General features: G+C 33.8%; 2 protein-coding genes across 2 annotated transcripts; one reads left to right on the top strand and one right to left on the bottom strand.

Moving 5' to 3' along the window:
* Positions 1–370: 370 nt before the first annotated feature.
* LOC142618497 (uncharacterized) lies at positions 371–4993 on the bottom strand. Its single transcript, XM_075791442.1, has 4 exons — positions 4573–4993; positions 1992–2307; positions 826–884; positions 371–687 (listed from the first exon to the last, which is right to left on the bottom strand). The coding sequence occupies exons 1-4, from the start codon at positions 4820–4822 to the stop codon at positions 656–658; spliced, it is 657 nt and encodes a 218-aa protein (XP_075647557.1). The 5' UTR covers positions 4823–4993; the 3' UTR covers positions 371–655.
* Positions 4994–8181: 3188 nt separating this feature from the next.
* Positions 8182–14216, top strand: LOC142619671 (ubiquitin-conjugating enzyme E2 10). The gene is made up of 4 exons (XM_075792878.1): positions 8182–8684; positions 12230–12357; positions 12781–12885; positions 13844–14216. Exons 1-4 carry the CDS (start codon positions 8615–8617, stop codon positions 13985–13987), a joined length of 447 nt encoding a protein of 148 aa, XP_075648993.1. The 5' UTR covers positions 8182–8614; the 3' UTR covers positions 13988–14216.
* Positions 14217–19721: the final 5505 nt, after the last annotated feature.

The following is a 19721-nucleotide window of genomic DNA, read 5'->3' as shown; positions in this document are numbered from 1 at the left end:
GTCATCCACTGGAGAGAGAGAGACGTGTAAGAAAGTTCTTCCAGAGTTTAGATAGGCATATAGTATCGTACAACATGACATGGCTCACAAAGAGTATAACCGCATGCACTCAGGATTCGGAGGTCAATTATCATCTTTCCTTCAATTTCCAAACTGCTTGGAGATTTTGCCGTATTTTATGGTCTTAAACTACGGTATCTGAGGCAGCTGTTTCTTTAAAACTAATTGCTTGTATTTGCTTCCTTCATAGTCATACTTCTGCCAGGAGGATTATATGGAATATCAGAGGCAGACTAGTCTAGTTTCGAAAAATTGACTGAAAAGGAAAACATTGAGACATACATCACAAGAAATGTCAGTCACAAACGACTTTTAAATCAATTGGAAAAATTCTATATAACCACATTTCAATGATCTCATACATCCAGATGAAACTGGTTTGAAGTTGAAAAAATTACAATATCTTCTTTTATACAAGATTACACAGGATATTTGAACTCAAAAGCAAACCAAAAAAAAAACTATATATTTCTCAATGAAGCTTGACGCTGAGCGCAACCTTTGGATGCCATGTTTAAAGAATCACTCGTCTTTACTATATTTCCAATCCCTTGCAGAGTCTACAGCACATGATGGCAAAGGAATGAAGTGCAACTCATTTTCTCAAGATTCTTGTTTTAACACCTCCTGAAATAGACATACAAAATGGCTTTAGAAACACTTGAAACCAGGATAACCAAACCAAAGTTCTAAGCGTATAGCTAGAGTAATAAATCCAAATGATCCAAAATTATTTCTTTACAAATAGTTCCACAGCCCACAGACCTTCAACTTCCTCGAATTGTACTTCCTTTGTCAATTCAGCGCTTGCTTGATACTCAAAACTACAAGAGTTATGGAGCAACAAGTTAGTACGAGCAATTTTAAGAACAAATTTCAATTATAACTCTACTGCAAAAACTCATTGAGGGAAACAGATTTTGCCAAAAAAGAATATATAGAAACTCATAAGAAAGCACCAAACAATGATGAATGTGAGTAATAATAATTTTTTTTTTTTTTTTTTTGTATAAGTAATGAATGTGAGCAATAATATTGCAGGTATATCAAAATTCCTATATATTCTAAAACCAATAAACTAAAATCACTACACCAGCACCATTATCTTTTTGTAAAATAAAAGAAGACCACTCCATCAACTCTCACCTAACAATATCTCTCCACATACATAATTATACAGAAGCCATATCTGAAGTATACTACCTATTTTCTCACTTCATAAGGCAAAAATGAATCTTCCTATTGCCTACAGCTTCTAACAAGAGTGAAGTAAAAGATATTTATATGCCCCATTTATGAAGATTAATGGACCCCATGGCGGAATCATTGATTCTCTCCCAAGTTGTTAGACCATAGGTATATCAATATCCACATTGAGGCAAGAGTACGGAAATAAAACTAAAGTCAAAAGAAGATTATGTTTTCCTTCTTATTACACTATTACATGCTGTGGGTGAGTGTTTGTGTGCAGAAATCAGTGACAGGCCTTTGAAGCAACTCCTAAAGACATTCAGTATGTGAACATATTAATGCAAAACTTAATCGGTGACAGACCTTCAGCTTCTGTAAATCCAAACAATGACTACAGTAAAACTTAAGCAGATCATCAAATAATCTGGGTGAACCCCACCTATTCATGATGAGTGGTCCTACAGAAAAGTGGAATGGTGTATTCAGATGAATTAGCTGGAAGAAATCCTCATGGCCACAAAGTGAACTGGAAAGGTTTCATAGATTTCCCAAGGTTCTTAAACTCTCCTGATGAAAGCACACATACATGGAAAAACTAAACCTTGAATGCTTGATGCAAACTTCTAAAGACAGTAGAACATTCCATTCATATAAACAATGATGATCTCACATGGAAACAAACACACAAAAAAAAAAAAACCCTGAAATAAGAAACAGAAAGAGTGTTAACTTTCTTTTACCTATTTGAAAAAGCCACCTCAACTTCACCCGATGCACTCTTAGTAGCTTCAACTAACACAGTGACAATTTCAGTCTTCCGGGTACTGGCCATGAGTATGTCGTACTCCGTAGGAATGATTATTGCAAAGAAATTGTCACTTAGTTCACTCAAACACATCTTCTCCACAGCTGCCAGGGAAATCCTCCGTTTAAGTGCATCAGTCTCAGGGTCAAGAATGTAAATGGCGAAGTCGGTAATTAATAAGATACGCCGTTTCATCTTCCCTGAACCAGTGAACTTCAAGACTTTATCAGCAAATACAACTTGCTTGTCACCTGAGGAGATAAACAAATGGAGTAGCATTTAGACATACAACTATTAAATAGACAAATCTCTCTATTGTGCATGGATTTTTTTTTTCCTGCCTTTTCAGGTTGGGGGGCTGATGAGAGACTGCAAAATACTTCTACTTAATATTCTATAATACATATTTGAGCGCACCATATGTTTCTATAAAGACAATTGAACCTACACTCTCACAAAATTTATCATTCATTTCCAGAAAATGTACATGTAATGATTATTTCTAGACCTGATATTCAACTAGGAAAGCCTTCAAATTGGGGTTTAGGTCTGTCTGCAATCAACACAGGTTAAAGAAACATCTCTAATCAAAATTCTTATTCAAATTGCACAACCTCAAACTATTCCTAGATATAGAAAGGGACTCTCATACAAGTCATCCTTCGTTTAAAGGCAGTCCCCCACTCATCTCCGGGCACATCCTAATATGTTGATAGCCATTCTTCAAGTTGATCTTTGTCAAGATCGTGACTCCTGCTATCATATCTAGCATATCTTCTAACCTTGGAATAGGAAAGTGATATTTCACAGTGATCTTGTTATTGCATGACTATCCACACACATTTGCCAAAAAGACATCCTTCTTAGGGGTTAAAAGTGCAGGTACTGCACAAAGGCTTAAACTTTGACAAACAAACCCTTTATGAAGCAATTTTTCTAGTTGCCTCTTTATCTCAACATGCTAATGACTCATCCTATAGTGAGAAAAGTTTGGGAAAGCAACTCCTGGGATAAAGCCTATAGCATGTTGGGTGCCAGGCATAGGTGGCAGCTGGTCTGGGAGTTCTTCCGGAAATATTTTTTACAAGTACAAATTAAATTGACTAAAAGAAGAAGAAAAGCTTCTCCAAGAACACATGCTGTGTACTAAAGGTGCATCGAAATCAAGTAAAATTGCAACAACCAAGGGTGTCTTTCTTCTTGTGGTGTGTGACAATGGGCAAGAACTTGACCAAAGAACTTGAGGGAAAGTGATATCATCATTATGAGCTGCTGTTTTGTGTAACAGGCATGGTGTGAATGTGCCTCACCTGTTTCTCCATTGGGGTGGCTTGTGTTCTTATTGCTAAAGACCCTTTACAAATGGATAACCTCAAGTTGATTCTCTACTGTGGACTGTTTAGAGTTTTTGGATTCTTTACACTTTATACTGCAGAAAGATTACTGAATTCTCCAAGTTGATTCAACCATGCAATAAATGAGGCAATTTTTATATGCATGATCATTATTGCTCTATTTCATTGAAAATTTTATTTAGTTTTGAATTTTTTGCAGAAGGAGATTTTTTTATCCCTAAATTTTAAATATTTAACAAAGAAAACTCTAGTTTTATATGTAAAATATTTTTGGAGTAATGTTATGGAGTGTTGTTTGACGTTGGATTTGTTAAAGTTCTCTAGAATAGGCATTATGATCGATCAGAAGTTCAACAAGATCTAATCAGAGTCTTGCTGTGACTCAAAACTTAGAGTCTCACCAAGGCCTTCCAAGCTTCTCAGCTATATAAGAATCCTGACGGAAACTTACCATTAGACAATTTGCAAGCCATAATTGATATCAAAGTCCACAGAAACAAGTAGCTAAGTTACGTGCCTTTAGCTCACACAACTATTCAAAGAATCACAATCAGAGATTTTTTCTTTTTATTAATTTCCCTAAATTCCCATAATCAACTTACACATTAACCAACTCTATAAGACACTCAACTTGGATTATTTGATTAAACCCAATAAACGAAAAGCACAAACTTTCGAGCACTCTACATTAGACATAACGGTAGAGCACACACATTGATGACACAATATGAAGTACACAATGCTCAACGATTACCGATATTAATGGCAAATAACATGTCATGTAACTCTAGAACGACTAGCAAACTCTATAGCAGAAAGTAGACACCTTTAATTGCCATAAAAATGGTATCAGAATCAGACACACAATGACACAATGTACTCATCCCACATAAAATATATCAACATAATATCAGAAACCCGTATTGCCAAATGCATATTTCCCAAGTTCAAAAACTAAATTAAATTTAATTATTTCAATTTTTTGGGTCAAAATCAAAGTTCCAAACTTTGATTAAACCAGAATGAAACTATGCAAACCAAGATTGACCCATGTCAAATTTCACACTCAATTTCATTCCCACAACAAGAATTTAGTAAAAAAACCAAAACCCATTTAAAAAACGAAACGAATCGAACACAAATAGAAACAGAGAAGCTGACCTTGTTTCTGCAAAATTTTCATCAAGTAGGGATGTGAAGCCACGTCAATGTAGTCACCCTTATAGTCTCTGTGAAGCGAGGCTCTTCTGCGAACCTTGACGCCCATGAACGGTTCTTGATCTTCGGTGACGTTGATATCTGAGAGTCTGAGTCGCAATCCATTTACCTCTGCGCCGTCCTCAGCGACGTCGTATTTGGGTTCTTGGGATTCGTCGATTTGGACCCGCCTATTCGATCTGATGCGATCCATTGTTTTGCTTTTTTTTTTTTCTTCCGGGTTTGGGGATTGAGTCAGAGTCTGACTCGGTGTGAGTGAGTTGAGCGAGTTTGGTTCTGTAGCGGAGACAAAATTTGAGGGGCTAAGCTGTTTCTGTGTTGTTTGGTGCACGCACCATGTGGGGAAGGTGAGAGTCGAATCGATATTCTCAATCAAGTGGCGTAATTATTATTATTATTACTTTAATAATTAATGGCATAATTATTGTTCATTAAAAAAAAAAAGAGCGTAATTAATTTTAATAATTATAAAAACATAAATAAATGCAATTAATCTATAAAATCGGTAAATAGTAAATAGTACCTTTTGTTAAAAAAAATTGTAAATGTTTTTTTTAAAATAATTTATGTAAATATTTTTAGGCCAAAATATTTACATACTTTTTTTTATTAAAAAAATATTTTCATAACTTATTACATAACAATGTCACAAATACAAAATAATGGCTAAGAGAGTCTTGTATTATAATAAACACTTTTAGTAATATTCTTTTATTAAAAGTTTAAGTTGAGACATCTAAAATTTAAATTCTGATAATAAAATTATGCAATTATAAAACACAAACACACAACAATGTTGGAGCCTTAAAGGGTAATTGATACTTCAAACATAAAGCATAAGCTTAGAAACAATCCAATAATTTTACAACTGTTGCATTTTAGTGCGGTGGTCACTCTACAAGTATAAACGCTTGTGGGGTGTGGAGGGGCAAGAGCCAGGGTTCAAGTTTTCAGGAGGGAGCTTCACATACATATACACTTAGATTAGGTTAGAGTAGAAATTCTATCTTGTATAAAAAAAATAAAAAAATAAATAAACAATCCAATAAATTTTGAAACTTCACATTCAATCATATCAAGTATATAAAGACACAATGAATTCATGTAAGTTGCTTTAAATAAATAAGCTCTTGTTAACAACTTTGTATCTCAATTGATTGACATTTTTTAGTTTTTTTAATAGAAACATTTATAATTCTCAATTGACTGACACTGCCGCTACCATTGCTAGTCTCCGTCACTACTAATAGCTTGTTGCTACTAGTCTTTGGCTTTGCCACCATCGAAGCTAGTTACTACCACCGCTAGTTTTCATAGCATTTTTAACCAAATAATTGAATTTTTTTTTTTTACCTTAAGTAATTTTATGCTTTGGAAAAATATTTTCCATTGAACCAAATCAATATTGCCTAAGGTGCGGGTTAAAATAAGTGTCATATATTGTGAACAATGTTATAAGATTTTATTTTTATTTATTTATTTTATGAATAAGAAAATCATACCAACCAAAATAAAAATAATACATCTCAAACAACAAAAATAACAATCCCCATGGTAGACAAAGCACCATAACAACATTTTCCCCATAAAACACCTAAACAACTACCTAAACACAAGCAATAACACATCTACTCCAAAATTAGAAGACTAAACTGAAACAACACCTCTACCATACAACTCCAAGAACCAGAAACAACAATCTCTGGGACAACAAATCAACCAATTAGAACCCAAAAAACATGCCAAATCAATCAGCATGCAACCACAGCCCAGGAAATAGAACAATAATCTTACAGCTGTGAATTTGAATGTTACACTTGGTTATAATAAATTTGATATAATTTTTTATTGGTCAATTAAACCAATAAAAAAAATTATAGTTAAGAGACTTATGGTTTAATGATATTGTTTAGTTCTTCTGTAAAGAAAACAATTGTTGAAATTGACCTTACACTTTTGTTATGACAAAAAAAAGAAGAAGTTATAATTGCAACTGAACTATTTTATATATATATATAAAGATCCCCAAATCTTATTTGTAATGTTAACAAGACTGTATTATATAGTATAAATAATACAATTAACTAAGAATGTACTATTGTTTCTCAAAGAAAAAAAAAAAAAACTAAGAATGTACTATTATTATATGCAAAAATTATTCAAAAATAGAGTCTCTCATTATAAGCTTATGAATCATACAATATAAAGCTTACAGTTGTCGTTAATTCCAAACTTGGTTAGAGCCGAAGCCAATAATTTTATCTCAACACGTAAATCAAAGAACTCAATCTAATTTTTTTATTGTTCATCCTTATTAATTTATTTTATTTTTTAGAAATAACTTTCATCCGTAATTGACTTGTCTTCTCTTCTCTTCTTTGCCTTTCAACTATGACAAAGTATATTTTTATTTTTGACCAATTCATATTCTATTCTATGCCAGCACATTTCTTTCTTGCACCTTATGTTTTTTGTGAAAAAAGGAATATGTGCTTTACGTGTTTTGTCATTTTAGTGCCTATTAATTTAAACCACAACCTTTTGGCTTAATTGCGAAGGTTTTTTTTTAGCTTATAAATCATTAAACCACAAAAAAAAAGGTCCACCTTCTACGTATGTGGTTAAAAGAAACAAAGAGAAGGATTCCAAATCCATAGATAGATAACATCATGTATGTAGAAGCTTGATTTATATCTTTTTTTTTTTTTTTCTTAATTACAATTGTAACGTCTATATTTTTTCTTCAAAATATTGAATGGAAAAGAAAATTTGGTCACAGAACGCGGTTGTGTAAGCTAGCAAATCATATGCATATTACTAGATGGATTGCTATTTAAGAAATACTAGATGGATTGCTATTTAAGAAATTCAAATGTATATATATATTTGATGGAAGAAAACTGTAAATTTATAAAGAAAGAACAACCAAATCAGGTAAAATTACAACATTAAGAAATGATGAAACACCCTTCATCCAGATCGTCATTTTTTTTAGTAAACAGTAATACTTATTAGAACACACAAAAATAGTAATATTAGTGTTTTAAATCAGGTTTATAATACATTATACTCTAGTTATGAAATGTATAATAAACTCGCTTTAAAATATTAGTATTATTATTTTTAAGTGTGTTTTAGTAAGTATTACTATTAAATAAAAAAAAACCAAAAATTACTGATACCACTGGTAAGAATTTTTGCATTGTTAATTAAATGACTAAAAGAGATGCTTCAAAAGAAGAAACTGGTTAAAAAAAAAATTCAAAATAGCAATTATCACTGTGTTTTTGTTTATTGAGAGAATCAAATAAAAAGAAGGAATAATGAATTAATGATGAGATGTTATTTTTATAATATGGTCCCCCAAAAAACCAACCAATCAATGAATCCAACCGTTAAAGACAGCGGGGCACGCACGGTGGCGCGCCATCGGAAACGACGTCATGACAAAAGAGATTAAATCTCATCCACTAAAATTAAAAAAAAAAAAAAACGGCTAATTTTTTTTTTTTAAAAAAGGTATATATAAAAAAAAAAAAATAAAATTGGCGTGAGCGTGAGCGTGAGTCTGAATTGAAGAGAAGTCCACTTTCGGCGGAAAAAGGAAAAACAGAGCATCATATCGTAAAGAAGACGCAAACGCGGGACCCACTAAAAAACATAAACAACTCTCACCCAATCAATCAATCAATCAATCTAACTCTTCCTTCCTTCTTCCTTCTTCCTTCTTCTCTCTCCTTCCACCGTTTCCATTTCAGAAAGAAGAGAAAGTAAAAATAAAAAAATAAAGAGGAAGGAGGAAGGAAAGGAAAGGAAAGGAAAGGAAAGGATCTCTCTCTTTGTACGGCTCCTCCATCCTCTTCAACCTCTCTCTCTCTATATATATATTGGTGTTTACGGTCGAGAGGAGAGTAGTGGTGCGCGTTTTAGATTTTGGATTGGTGATCTTTCTGTTGAGGATCTTGTGAAATTAGGGTTTCTCGATATGGCTTCCAAGCGGATCTTGAAGGAGCTCAAGGATTTGCAGAAGGATCCTCCTACTTCTTGCAGCGCCGGTACTCCGTTCTCTCTCTTTTCTTCAATATATGTTTATGTTGCCTTTGTTTTGCTTTGATCTCTGTACTCTATTTATATCCATATATATATATTTGCCGATTTGTTTTTTGTTTTGGTTGATTCGAGAGCTTTGTAGCTCAACTGAAACCTTTTGGTGTTTTCAACGGAGACGCTATTGAATTATAAAAAAAGTAGAAATTTTTTTTTAAAAATTGTAGTGTTTATATTTAAAAAAAAAAAAAAGAAGAATTTGGTTGACGTGGATAAACATGGAGAAGATGCATGGATTAAGGTCTGAATTCATTGCAAAATGTGTCCAATTTTGTGTATGGAAATTGGGTCATCGGCGTCTGAGTTGGTTAAGGTTTTGTCTAATCTGTGAATGTTAGGTCGTTGGGTTTGAAAAGGTTATGGTATTTTTAGAGATTTTTGTGTGTGATGATGGAACGGATAAGGAAATCGAAGCTAAAAGTAGAAAAAAAATAATGGGTGAGTTTCGTGTGTACTAATTTTGTAGTGCTTTTGGCATTGATGATGGGTTTTAACACAGTTTGAAAATGCATTTACTTGATTGCTGATTGGTGCTTTGCGTGTGTGAAAGGATCGGGGATTCCATTGAGCACCTGTTGCTTCATTATCCAGTGGCTACTGGTATGTGGTCTTTTGTGTTTGTCTCAAATTTATTGTGTGATGCCTCTGTTGAAGTGTTGGTAAGGAAGATTTCACTGGTATAGAGTCTCAAAGATTTGGAGGGTCATGTGGACAATATGGCGAGACAGAAGAACATTGGATGGAGTTGCAAGTACTATATATGCTATCAAACAGACTTTTTTGAGGTTCTTGTACACTTGAGTGTGTGTGCCTTGGACAACATCCCCGCTTTGTCTTTTCTTGACTTTCTATTGTATTTGATTATGTGATTGTAATTCTTTAGGCGTGGTTTGCTATGCATTCTGTGCTTGTGAACCATCTCCTCTTTTGAACAATATAATTTTTACTTATCAATAGAGGGGGTAAAAAGGGGGCGGGGGGGTGTGGTTAACATATTTTGGAGTACTTGTGTCATTTTCAGAGATTATGCATGACATTGTAGTCTTCTTCTATATTTCGGTTTAAATGTAGCTAGTTACTGTCAGCCACTATGACCTTGGAATTATTGGTGTATCTTGAGGCAATCAATCCTTGATCTTTTGAATGGGACAGAAGTTAATATGTATTGCAATTGTGCATTTCTTAAGAAGGGTAGATTCAAGGAACTCTCGATTCCATTATTTTTGGTAGTACTTGTTTTGTTTAATAACACTAGGACTTTATCATGCACAGGCTTTATTGCCAGGATCCATTTTAAGGTACTACTGCAACACTCACAGATGTTCACTTGCTATAGTTCCATTTTAATTTTTATATTTTCTATTGGATAAAGGAGAACATTTTATTAACATACAAGAACAAAATCTCCAAGCAGCAAGTGATGGCACAAGTCAAATGATCACACAAAGCTCAACTAACTAAGAATAGAAACGCGCACATTCCAGAGACTGCACACAACCCTGTTTTGCAGGAAATTCTTGAACCTACTATTTCCCACAAGCCTAAGTCTAAAATCACTTCTTATATACTTGAGGACCTTCTCCTCAGAGAGGATATTACAACTGTAGACACAGGCATTTCCCTTGATCAAAAGATGAGAGATAGTGTCAGCAAAAGACTCTACTTATTCATATCTTTTTCCTTCAAAGCATGGACTCCCCATTGCACTGCATCATTCTAGCTTAACAAATTGCATCCTGCAGAGACAACCTTAAAATCTAAATGCAAGTTCTCTTAGATAAAGGCATTTGAAAAAAAAAAACAGTGAATGTTTCCTTGCTAAGCCCAAGCAAGTAATCTTTCTCTAGTAGTCAATCTAACTTTGGTTGCTAACCATGCCACAAAAGGATGCTTAAGGATATTACCCTTGCACCAGATGAGATTTGCCCACTCCTCCTTCTGATGTTTAACCTGGATTGCTTCCCAAGTAGACTTACAAGAGAAAATATTTGATGAAAGGGAGCCAGCGTACAGGATCTGACTGGCCAGGTCTAATATGAAGAGATCCTACTTGAATTGACACAAGATCATTTGATCTAGCAGGTTGCCAACACCATTGACCATCTTTTAGCATGCTTGACATTTTTGCATTTACAGTACTTGCAGCACTATGCAACTCCTGGTGGCCAAACCTATTGTAAGGAACCCCCAAAGGAGGCAATTTTCCAACCATTAAAAAACTGTCACCTGACTTAATCACATGCTTAAGCACAGCTTTAGGCACTGAGCTCAATTCAGGAGCATTCTAATTCTGCAGTCCCAGGAAAAAACCTGAGGCACAACCACCATCCAAAAACCTTACCCTTCAAAAGAGTTGTCTTTAAGAGAGTGGGAAATACTTTACTAGAGTTAATGAATCTAAATAATTTATAGTATGTCCGCATAAATTGGGATGAAGTTGGACCACATTATTATCTCTTAAGTTTGTGGTACAAAAACTGAATCTATGCATGTAATGGTTCAGCCGGTAAACTCTTTTTTAGTAAGATCTTTAAACTATAATTTACCATTAAATTTATGAAATTTTAAGAAGTGCCACCTTTTCTTCTTATTATTTTTTTAAAGAGTTTTATTGTTGGCCCACACTAATGATTATGGGTGCAAACTATGAGGGGTATTCTAGTGCTGAACATATAGCACTCAAATATTTTCTAAGTTTCAGTGGGAGCAATTGCCTTAACTCAATGCAAGGTAGTTTCACCCATGCTTTTGTAATGGCTGTCTAGGTGTTGAAGTTGGGACCAAAGAATTTGTTTTTCCTGCAAAAGTTTACTCTAGTTAAGGACTTTTGATAGCTTTGGATTTTTGTCCCATAAAAATTGAATTTTGTGATTTGTTATGAACATCAATCATGAAGCTTTGCAATGATTTGAGGATCCTTGTCTGGAGTTGGATGGGGAGAGTGGTGGTAACCTTTGAATGGAGTTGGGAGAAGCATGTTTGGGTGGATTGTTGTAGTGATACTGTCTGCTTTGTGCTGACTGGACTAATGATCAGGCCATGCTACCATTCTCCTGGTTAAACTGGCAAATCTGGCTTGGTCTTCTAAATTTTAATATTCTTCTTGACCTGAGCTACTCACTGGGGTCAACGCATGGAAGTTTGATGGATTAGAAATCAAGAAGATGCTCTATAGTTTATCAACAAAAAAGAAAAGAAAAAGATGTACCTACATTTCTAGGATTTGCAGGAAAAGAAAAATTCTTTTTTTCTCTCAATACACCTAAAACTGAAGGAAACTATTGATCTAGTGTTACATTGGCAACCATATTCTCACTTTTTTTGGGTTTCTGTATTACGTCAATTGTTTATATGAGTTCTTTGCTGTATTGTTGGAGCTAATGTATCTTCTTGTAAGAGGTGTAAAATCTGTGTTGCAATATCCTATAATTGTTCTTTTTTCATTTTATATACATTTATTTTTACTTATTGGCTCACAGTATTGATCTTGCAGGCCCCGTTGCCGAAGATATGTTTCACTGGCAAGCAACAATAATGGGTCCTCCAGACAGTCCTTATGCAGGGGGTGTTTTCCTAGTTACTATCCACTTTCCTCCAGACTACCCATTTAAGCCCCCCAAGGTACTTCATATGAATTTCCACTGTTCTTAGTTGCAACCCTGAAGTTTACTCACAGTGCTGCTGAGATTGAAGTGTGATTGGCTTTGCACTTAAGTTACTGATTCTTGTTTAAACTGTTATTGGTGTTACTTATTTTATGTTGGAAGCATTTATTGTTTTGTGTATTTATTTGAACGTTTTGAATGAAAAACAATTTATTGGTTTACATTCATTTGGTAATTGCACCCGAGGATTTGGCTTCAAATTTCTAAAAAGAGGTGCCAATTTGAGTTTAGAATTTTGGGATGTATATTTAGGAAAGTCAAACATGCATGCCAATAATAATAATATTATTTATGTACATTGTGTTTTGAAGTATCATCAATCCTTGATGTAGCTCTCTCTGCCTGTTTGTCTGTTTCTCATACATTATGTATCTTGCAGGTTGCATTCAGAACAAAGGTGTTTCACCCAAATATAAACAGCAATGGGAGCATTTGCCTTGACATCTTGAAGGAGCAATGGAGCCCTGCCCTTACCATTTCCAAGGTATTTGTCCTGTAACCTTGAAAGCACCATTTTGTGTATGGAAAGGCCCTCATCCTAGAAGTTATGGATTACTGGTTATCATAATGCCATCTTTCTGGAGGCTTACGTATCAAAAGATTTTTTTGCAAGCTTATGATGTTTTACTAATGAGAGTGTTCATCTTTAGCTGCTTTAATATGCTGAATCATTGTGATATAGAGCTGATAGATGCATCTCTGTTTCTTTGTATCTCTTGGTGGGTGGAATATACAGGGTCAATTACAAAATATTAGTCCACCTGTATATAAGGATGGTAATGGGCTGGGGCTGGGGCTGGGGCTGGAGCAGGGCATGTTGGGGCCAAGCCATTTTGCCATCCTAATGAGGTGGTGCCAACACTAATAAGTGTAAGAGAAATAAGAGGGAAAGGGGAAGGGTGATGGTGAGAGTTCTGATAGAGAAAGATGCATATTTTAGATGGTAATAGGCTATGCATAAAAAGATGGTGAGAGTACTGATAGAGAAAGATGCATATTTTAGATGGTAATAGGCTATGTATAAAAAGACTAAGTTCTTCATAAACTACATAAATAATTTAAACACACACACACTGAGATGGGGTGGGAAAAACCTGCGACTGGGCTGGTTGGGTTGGAGCCCTGGGGGAGAAGGGGGGGAGGGAGTATTTTGCTATTCATAGGGGGGATACTACTGATACGGCCGATGAATGTTTTTTGTCAATAATGCCTATATGTACAGCATCAGACTCACGTGTTTGCTTTATGATGGATGTTATTAATTGACATCTTAAAAAGTACCCATTGGCCGTTATAATTTCTTGTCTACAGATTTTAATTCTTTTGTGATTGGATTTATAGGTACCCACTAGATATATTCCTTTGTTAAGCTTTCTCCATTCAATTTAATTGAGTAAAATCAATTTTCATTGGGTAAAATTATTTGTTCTGTTCATCTTTAGGTGTTGCTTTCAATCTGTTCTCTGCTGACGGACCCAAATCCCGATGATCCTTTGGTGCCTGAGATTGCTCACATGTATAAGACAGACAGGAACAAATATGAAACAACTGCTAGGAGCTGGACCCAGAAGTATGCCATGGGCTAAACAAGCTTTGGTATGTGAGGGGAGGGCACCCTTGTTTTCTCTGTATTTTTCAGCCTATGTATCAATGTTTGTTGTATCCTCTACCCCGAAATGAACCAAAGAAGAGGTTCATAACATTTCTCAGTTAAAGATGAAAGAAACGCAAACACATCTTTGATGTTTTGTTGTTGTATGGATAATTGGATCTTTAGCACAATGAAATGTGTCTGTATTAACCTTGTTTCCATAATCCTTCTGATTAGTGAGGACTGCATCGCCATTATGGTTTCCTGTTTTTAATTTTCTGTTGGGAGAGGATTTTTCTGGTTGTCTTTCGTTAAAAGGAGGAAGAATTTCCTGTTATGATCATCCTAGTGATTCTTGATTAAGTATGGAATTCTATATGGGATTAGCTGAAAAGATAAGTTGGGCTTTAGCAATTCTTAATCCTGTCGAGTTATTGATACCCTTTGGATTGGATCCCAGCCCTGCATTTGGTGTGGGAATATATGTCTAGCTTTCTTTTATTGCTTGGCAATAAAAAAAAAAAAACAGAAAGAAGAAATGTGTGTTTTGATGACATAGCAAAATCCAACCTTTTTTATTTTTATTTTTTTAAAATTTTTTGTTTAGAGCAAGATCTAACTAATTCATTTTAATTGTAATAAGTTGAGTAGCCAGGATTTCTATTCAGGGAGGTAAAATTAATTTAAAAAATATTATTTGATATTAATAACAGAATAACTAAATTGCAAAGTAATATACTCATAAAAAATCTAATATAAATGTAAGTAGTAATTCATTTTTTTTAAGGTTGTAACTCATTTTTTCACAAGTTTAATCTACTCAAAAGTCTTTTTATATTTTGCAATTGTTGAACGATTTTTTATTCTTAAATAGTCCTTTTTTTTAAAATGTAAATTCCTAATAGCTTATGCATTTGGTATAAATTGGATTGAGATCTAGTGCAATAGCAATATCCCGTGCAATTAACCATGGGGTGTGAAAAAGAAGTTAAAAATTAAAGTAAAAGTAAAATAGTAAAAAGTTGAAGGTTAAAAATTATTTTATTCAAGGGTTGAGATTAAAAGTGACTTTTGAAAATTTTAATCTCAACCTTTAATTTGCTATTGCATGTTGTAATAACTATTGCATTGAATCTCATCATCTCAATTTATATAAACTTATTTAACTTTTTGCTAGAAATGTGCTAAAATAGATTTGTATTTTGATAATGAGAAAGTGAACTTTTTAAAAATTATGCATAAAAATAATAAGAATATCGAATAAGCACACAAATACATAAAATTTAGACATTTAATTCTATTTCTTAAAATATGAAAGAGAAAATTGCAAAAAAGCCTCAAGGTATGTTTGACAACTGGTTTGTTTTTATCAATTTTCTATTTTCTAGACCAAAAAATTTATTTGGTAATTCAAAATAAACAGAAAAAATGGTTTCCAAATCTCAATTTCCAAAGGAAACTGAGTAGCTGAAAAAAAAAGAAAAAAAAGAAAAAAAAAGTGAAACCAAAAGCACAATAACAAAGTCCAAATCAAACTTGCGGCCAAACCCAAACCCACTGCTCTCTCCCCCGTCCCTCCACTTTCCTCTCGTCATCCATGAAATCTTTTTTAGTTCACAGCCAGACGTGCGGAATCACCAGAGATGACAAACTTGAGCATCGATTACTAGTGATATATGAAGAAACTACCCAAGCCTAGAGTTAAATGAGATTTCATGTTCAGGTTTTGCTCTTATGTTTTAAAGATACAATGCCTTTGTGTTCAGAGTTTAGTGAGCTTGCTTTAGTTTAGCAACAAATGCATGTACCTGACATGTGATTATTTAGACACGTCTTTCTCTCTCTTTTTTTTTTATTTAAATTTATCTATTTATTTATTATTAAATAAAGTTCATAGATAAGCCTAAAAAACAATATATATAATGTGAGGATAAATGAGCCGAGCAGGAGTGTTGGGTTGTGGGCTATGCCCGAGGACATATAGGAGCTCAAGGATGGTCAAAATGTTTAATAAGTATTGAGGTTAATGAGTCGAGGAGAAGGAAAAATAATAACGAACTGGTGGTGTCTCTTGAGAAATCGAACCTCCTCGGGGAAATATTGTGGAAGGTTGGAACCCGGCCGCCTGGAGGATGTTGTGCAAGAGGTAGCCATTCTTTTGAGGATAAGCTTCAGGGAAGGAAGTCAACAATAAAAGAAGAAATATCTAAGAAAAAGGCTGCTACTACCACATTAAATACTCTGCACTTAACAAACTGACTACATTTATGTAGAAATGACACCTGAACAGTGTGATATTTTAGATTACAACTACTCACAAAGCTTCCAGGAGGTTTTTGATGAGACAAGTATCTAAGAGATCACTTACAGCATCAACAAGTGGAGGGTTAGAATGAAGGATGGAAGAACTATATAAGAAAAAAGCCTCCATAAAAAATGGGCATCTACTCTGGGAGAAAGAAAAAAGAAAAGAAAGAACACCTTATACTTATAGAAGTGAAAGTGAATATAAGAATACTTCATCCTCAAACTTGATCGAGGAGTAATTTTCTTAAAATCGTGTTTTCTCATCTTGAATCTAGTCAATTAAAGTCCATACTTGATTTGCTGAGACGCTTTCTGTTATAGTTTATTCTCTAATAAACATATCGTGTTGAACTTGTCAGGCCATCATCCATTGTTAGTGGGCTGAGGGTTAATTCTAGTCCTTACATATAATATACTGATTGCTGATTGATCACTTAGTTAATGGTCCCATTCTTCCCCTCAAAAATAAGTTAAAAAGTCACAAGAAATTCTTACTCTTGTTTTAATAAACTAACAAAATGTGTTTTTAATTTTGAAAACACAATAAAATCATATTTTTTCCAAATCAAGTTTTTAAAAACTAAAAATAAAAATAATTACCAAAAAAAACCTTAGCTTCTTATACTGGTTAACTTATTTACTATTTTACCCATCACAACCCAAAAAAGAAAAAGAAAAAAGAGAGATAAATATAGAGGCGGGTTCAGGGAAAATTGGGATAAAAAGATTTTATTATTATTATTATTATTATTATTTTGAGTAAATAAGTAATATTCTTTTTAACTTTTAGTGCTGAGTTGTCGAGTCTTTTGGTTGAATATTGTAAAAAATGAAATTTATTTGTGATATGGGTGAGGAGAGAAGTGAATTTCGGCAACATCATTGCCGAAATTCTGAGAAAAAGTAGGAGAGATGAAAGAGAAATGATGCGACGGATGTGGGAGAGAGAAAAAAGAATTTCGGCAATGATATTGCCAAAAATAAAAAATAAATAAAATAATTGAATTGCCAAAATTGAAGATTTAAAAAAAAAAAAAAAAAAAAACCTGAACTGTGGCAAGAGTAATGCTACGGCCACAAAGACCCACTAATAACATTAATTTTTTATTTACTAATAATCACTCATTACATCAAAAGTTTATGTAAAAAAATTTGCATCTCTAGCATTTTGCCAAAAGTGGATGATTTAAAAAAAAAAAACTCAATTGTGGCAATTGAATTGCCGAAATTGGAGGAGTAAAAAAAACTAGATTGTGATAAGATTAATGCTACAACCACACTTTTGGATGACTAAAAGTGTGTATCTCTATAATTTTACTCCAAAAGTGTGGCTGTAGCATTAATCTTACCACAACCAAGGTTTTTTTTTTTTTTTTTTTTTTAAATCATCTACTTTTGGCAAAATGCTTGAGATACAAATTTTTTTATAAAAACTTTTATAAACTGTTGATGTGATGAGTGATTATTACTAAATAAAAAAGTAATGTTATTGGTGGGCCCTGATGAGAACCAGGAAGAAATTGACCATAACAACAGTTTGTAAAAATATGGTAAAATAGTTTGTGGTCGTAGCATTACTCTTGCTACAGTTCAATTTTCTTTTTCTTTTTCTAATCCTTCAATTTCGGCAATTGAATTGCCACAATTCAATTTTTTTTTGACAATATCATTGTCGAAATTCTTTTTTTTTTTCTCTCCCACATCCGTCACATCATTTCTCTCCCCTCTCTCTTACTTTTTTTTTCAGAATTCAGTTTTCTTTTTTTGTTTTTTTTAATTCTTCAATTTCGACAATTCAATTATTATTATTTTTATTTTTGGTAATATCATTGCTGAAATTCTGTTTTCTCTCTCCCACATTCGTCACATCATTTCTCTACTCTCTCTCATACTTTTTCTCAAAGTTTCGACAGTAATATTGCTGAAATTTCGCTTCTTTTTTTATTTTATCAGATAAGTTTGAACAGTATATATATCTTGAATAAACTTCAATTTTTTACAAAGACTCGTGAGTTGTCCCCCACCCAACCAAAAAATATATATACACCGACAAAAACAACAACAACAACAACAATAGCAACGTACTTTAACTGCTGTGAAAAGTTGGTCAAGCTAAAAACTAAAAGCTTTCAATGTGCGTGCGGAACAGGGACCTCCTTTATTTTGTGTGTCAGCATTTAGTTGAAGTTAGGAGTGAACTTTTTTTCTTTTTTTTGTTCTTTTTTCTCTGTCAGGATCCTAGGCCAGATTGACCTCGACGTTTCAAATACGTGAAGGGATAGGTAAAAAGGTCTTGAGTTTTATTGTTATTCAGTGCTTCTAGAATCATAATTTTTTATTATTTATTTTTTGTTATAATTTTCACGTCATAAATTTTGAGTGGTCATATATTATTTTTATATAAATAAATTATTTTTTCCCCACTATTTAGAATCGGCTTGCCAGATCAAAATTGTAACAAAAAAAAAAGTTGTGATACTTAGGGGTAGGGGTGTGCGCGGTTCGGTCGGCTCGATTTTTTTTAAAATTTGCTACTGAACCGATAGGGATTGGTTTGTAATAATTAAAACCGATGCATACCGATTAGGGTCGGTTTTTCGACCTATAGCGGTGCGGTTTGATCGGCTCGGTTTAATCGGTTTTTGTCGGTTTGAAACATTAACAATCTTTTTTTTTTTTATAAAAAAAATCTGTTCAACCTAAAAAAAAAAATCTGTTCAACAGCAACTTTATAAAAAAAAAATATGTTCCCCCCAAACACAAACAGTAATGATCCCAAACCTGTATAAAAAATGGGCCGGATCCAGTTACAAAAAAAAGGCCCAAATAGTAGAAGCAAAACACAGATAGTAAACAATAAATCTATTCTAATCTGAACAGCATGAAGGAATGCCTTTTTTGTTTTATTAATGTTATATATGAGTTAGGCAGGCCCACCCATTTGGCAAAGAGCTTACAACAGCATAATACCCATTCACTATGACCGTACACAATTTTGGAGTATTCAATTTAAAGTTTTATATAAAAATCACAACCTTCACCAACCTTAATCAAACATAAAGACATTCATGCTTTTCCAAACAGCCAAACTTAATCGTTCATGCTTTCCCAAACAAAAAACAAATGAAAAGGAAAACAAAATTGAAAAGCAAAAACACGAATACAAACAACTATCCAGTATCTAACATGAAGACAAACACCTATCCAGTATCCAACAGGACTAATACGAAGACAAACACCTATCCAACACGAAGACAAATAGGAAACACCTATCCAACCCGAGAGGCTTACTGTTGTTTTGTAGTAACTGGTGAGCGACGGCGAGAGCTCAGACGAGGCGGAGGTGTTGCTACGTCAGGCGACGGCGAGAGCTGCGTCAAGCAAGAGGTGAGAGCAAGAGAGAGAGAGTTAAACGATTCTGA

The sequence above is a fragment of the Castanea sativa genome, chromosome 12, assembly GCF_040712315.1.
Source record: "Castanea sativa cultivar Marrone di Chiusa Pesio chromosome 12, ASM4071231v1".
NCBI lineage: Eukaryota > Viridiplantae > Streptophyta > Magnoliopsida > Fagales > Fagaceae > Castanea > Castanea sativa.
The sequence above is the reverse complement of the archived record's forward strand: the minus strand, read 5'-3'. Positions and strand labels throughout refer to the sequence as shown.

Coding starts and splice junctions, on each gene's coding strand:
- LOC142619671 (XM_075792878.1), top strand. CDS start 8,615: ATGGCTTCCAAGCGGATCTTGAAGGAGCTCAAGGATTTGCAGAAGGAT. Junction 12,358..12,780: donor ACCCATTTAAGCCCCCCAAG/GTACTTCATATG, acceptor TGTATCTTGCAG/GTTGCATTCAGAACAAAGGT. Junction 12,886..13,843: donor CTGCCCTTACCATTTCCAAG/GTATTTGTCCTG, acceptor GTTCATCTTTAG/GTGTTGCTTTCAATCTGTTC.
- LOC142618497 (XM_075791442.1), bottom strand. CDS start 4,822: ATGGATCGCATCAGATCGAATAGGCGGGTCCAAATCGACGAATCCCAA. Junction 885..1,991: donor GAGGTGGCTTTTTCAAATAG/GTAAAAGAAAGT, acceptor TAACTCTTGTAG/TTTTGAGTATCAAGCAAGCG. Junction 688..825: donor ACAATTCGAGGAAGTTGAAG/GTCTGTGGGCTG, acceptor TGTCTATTTCAG/GAGGTGTTAAAACAAGAATC.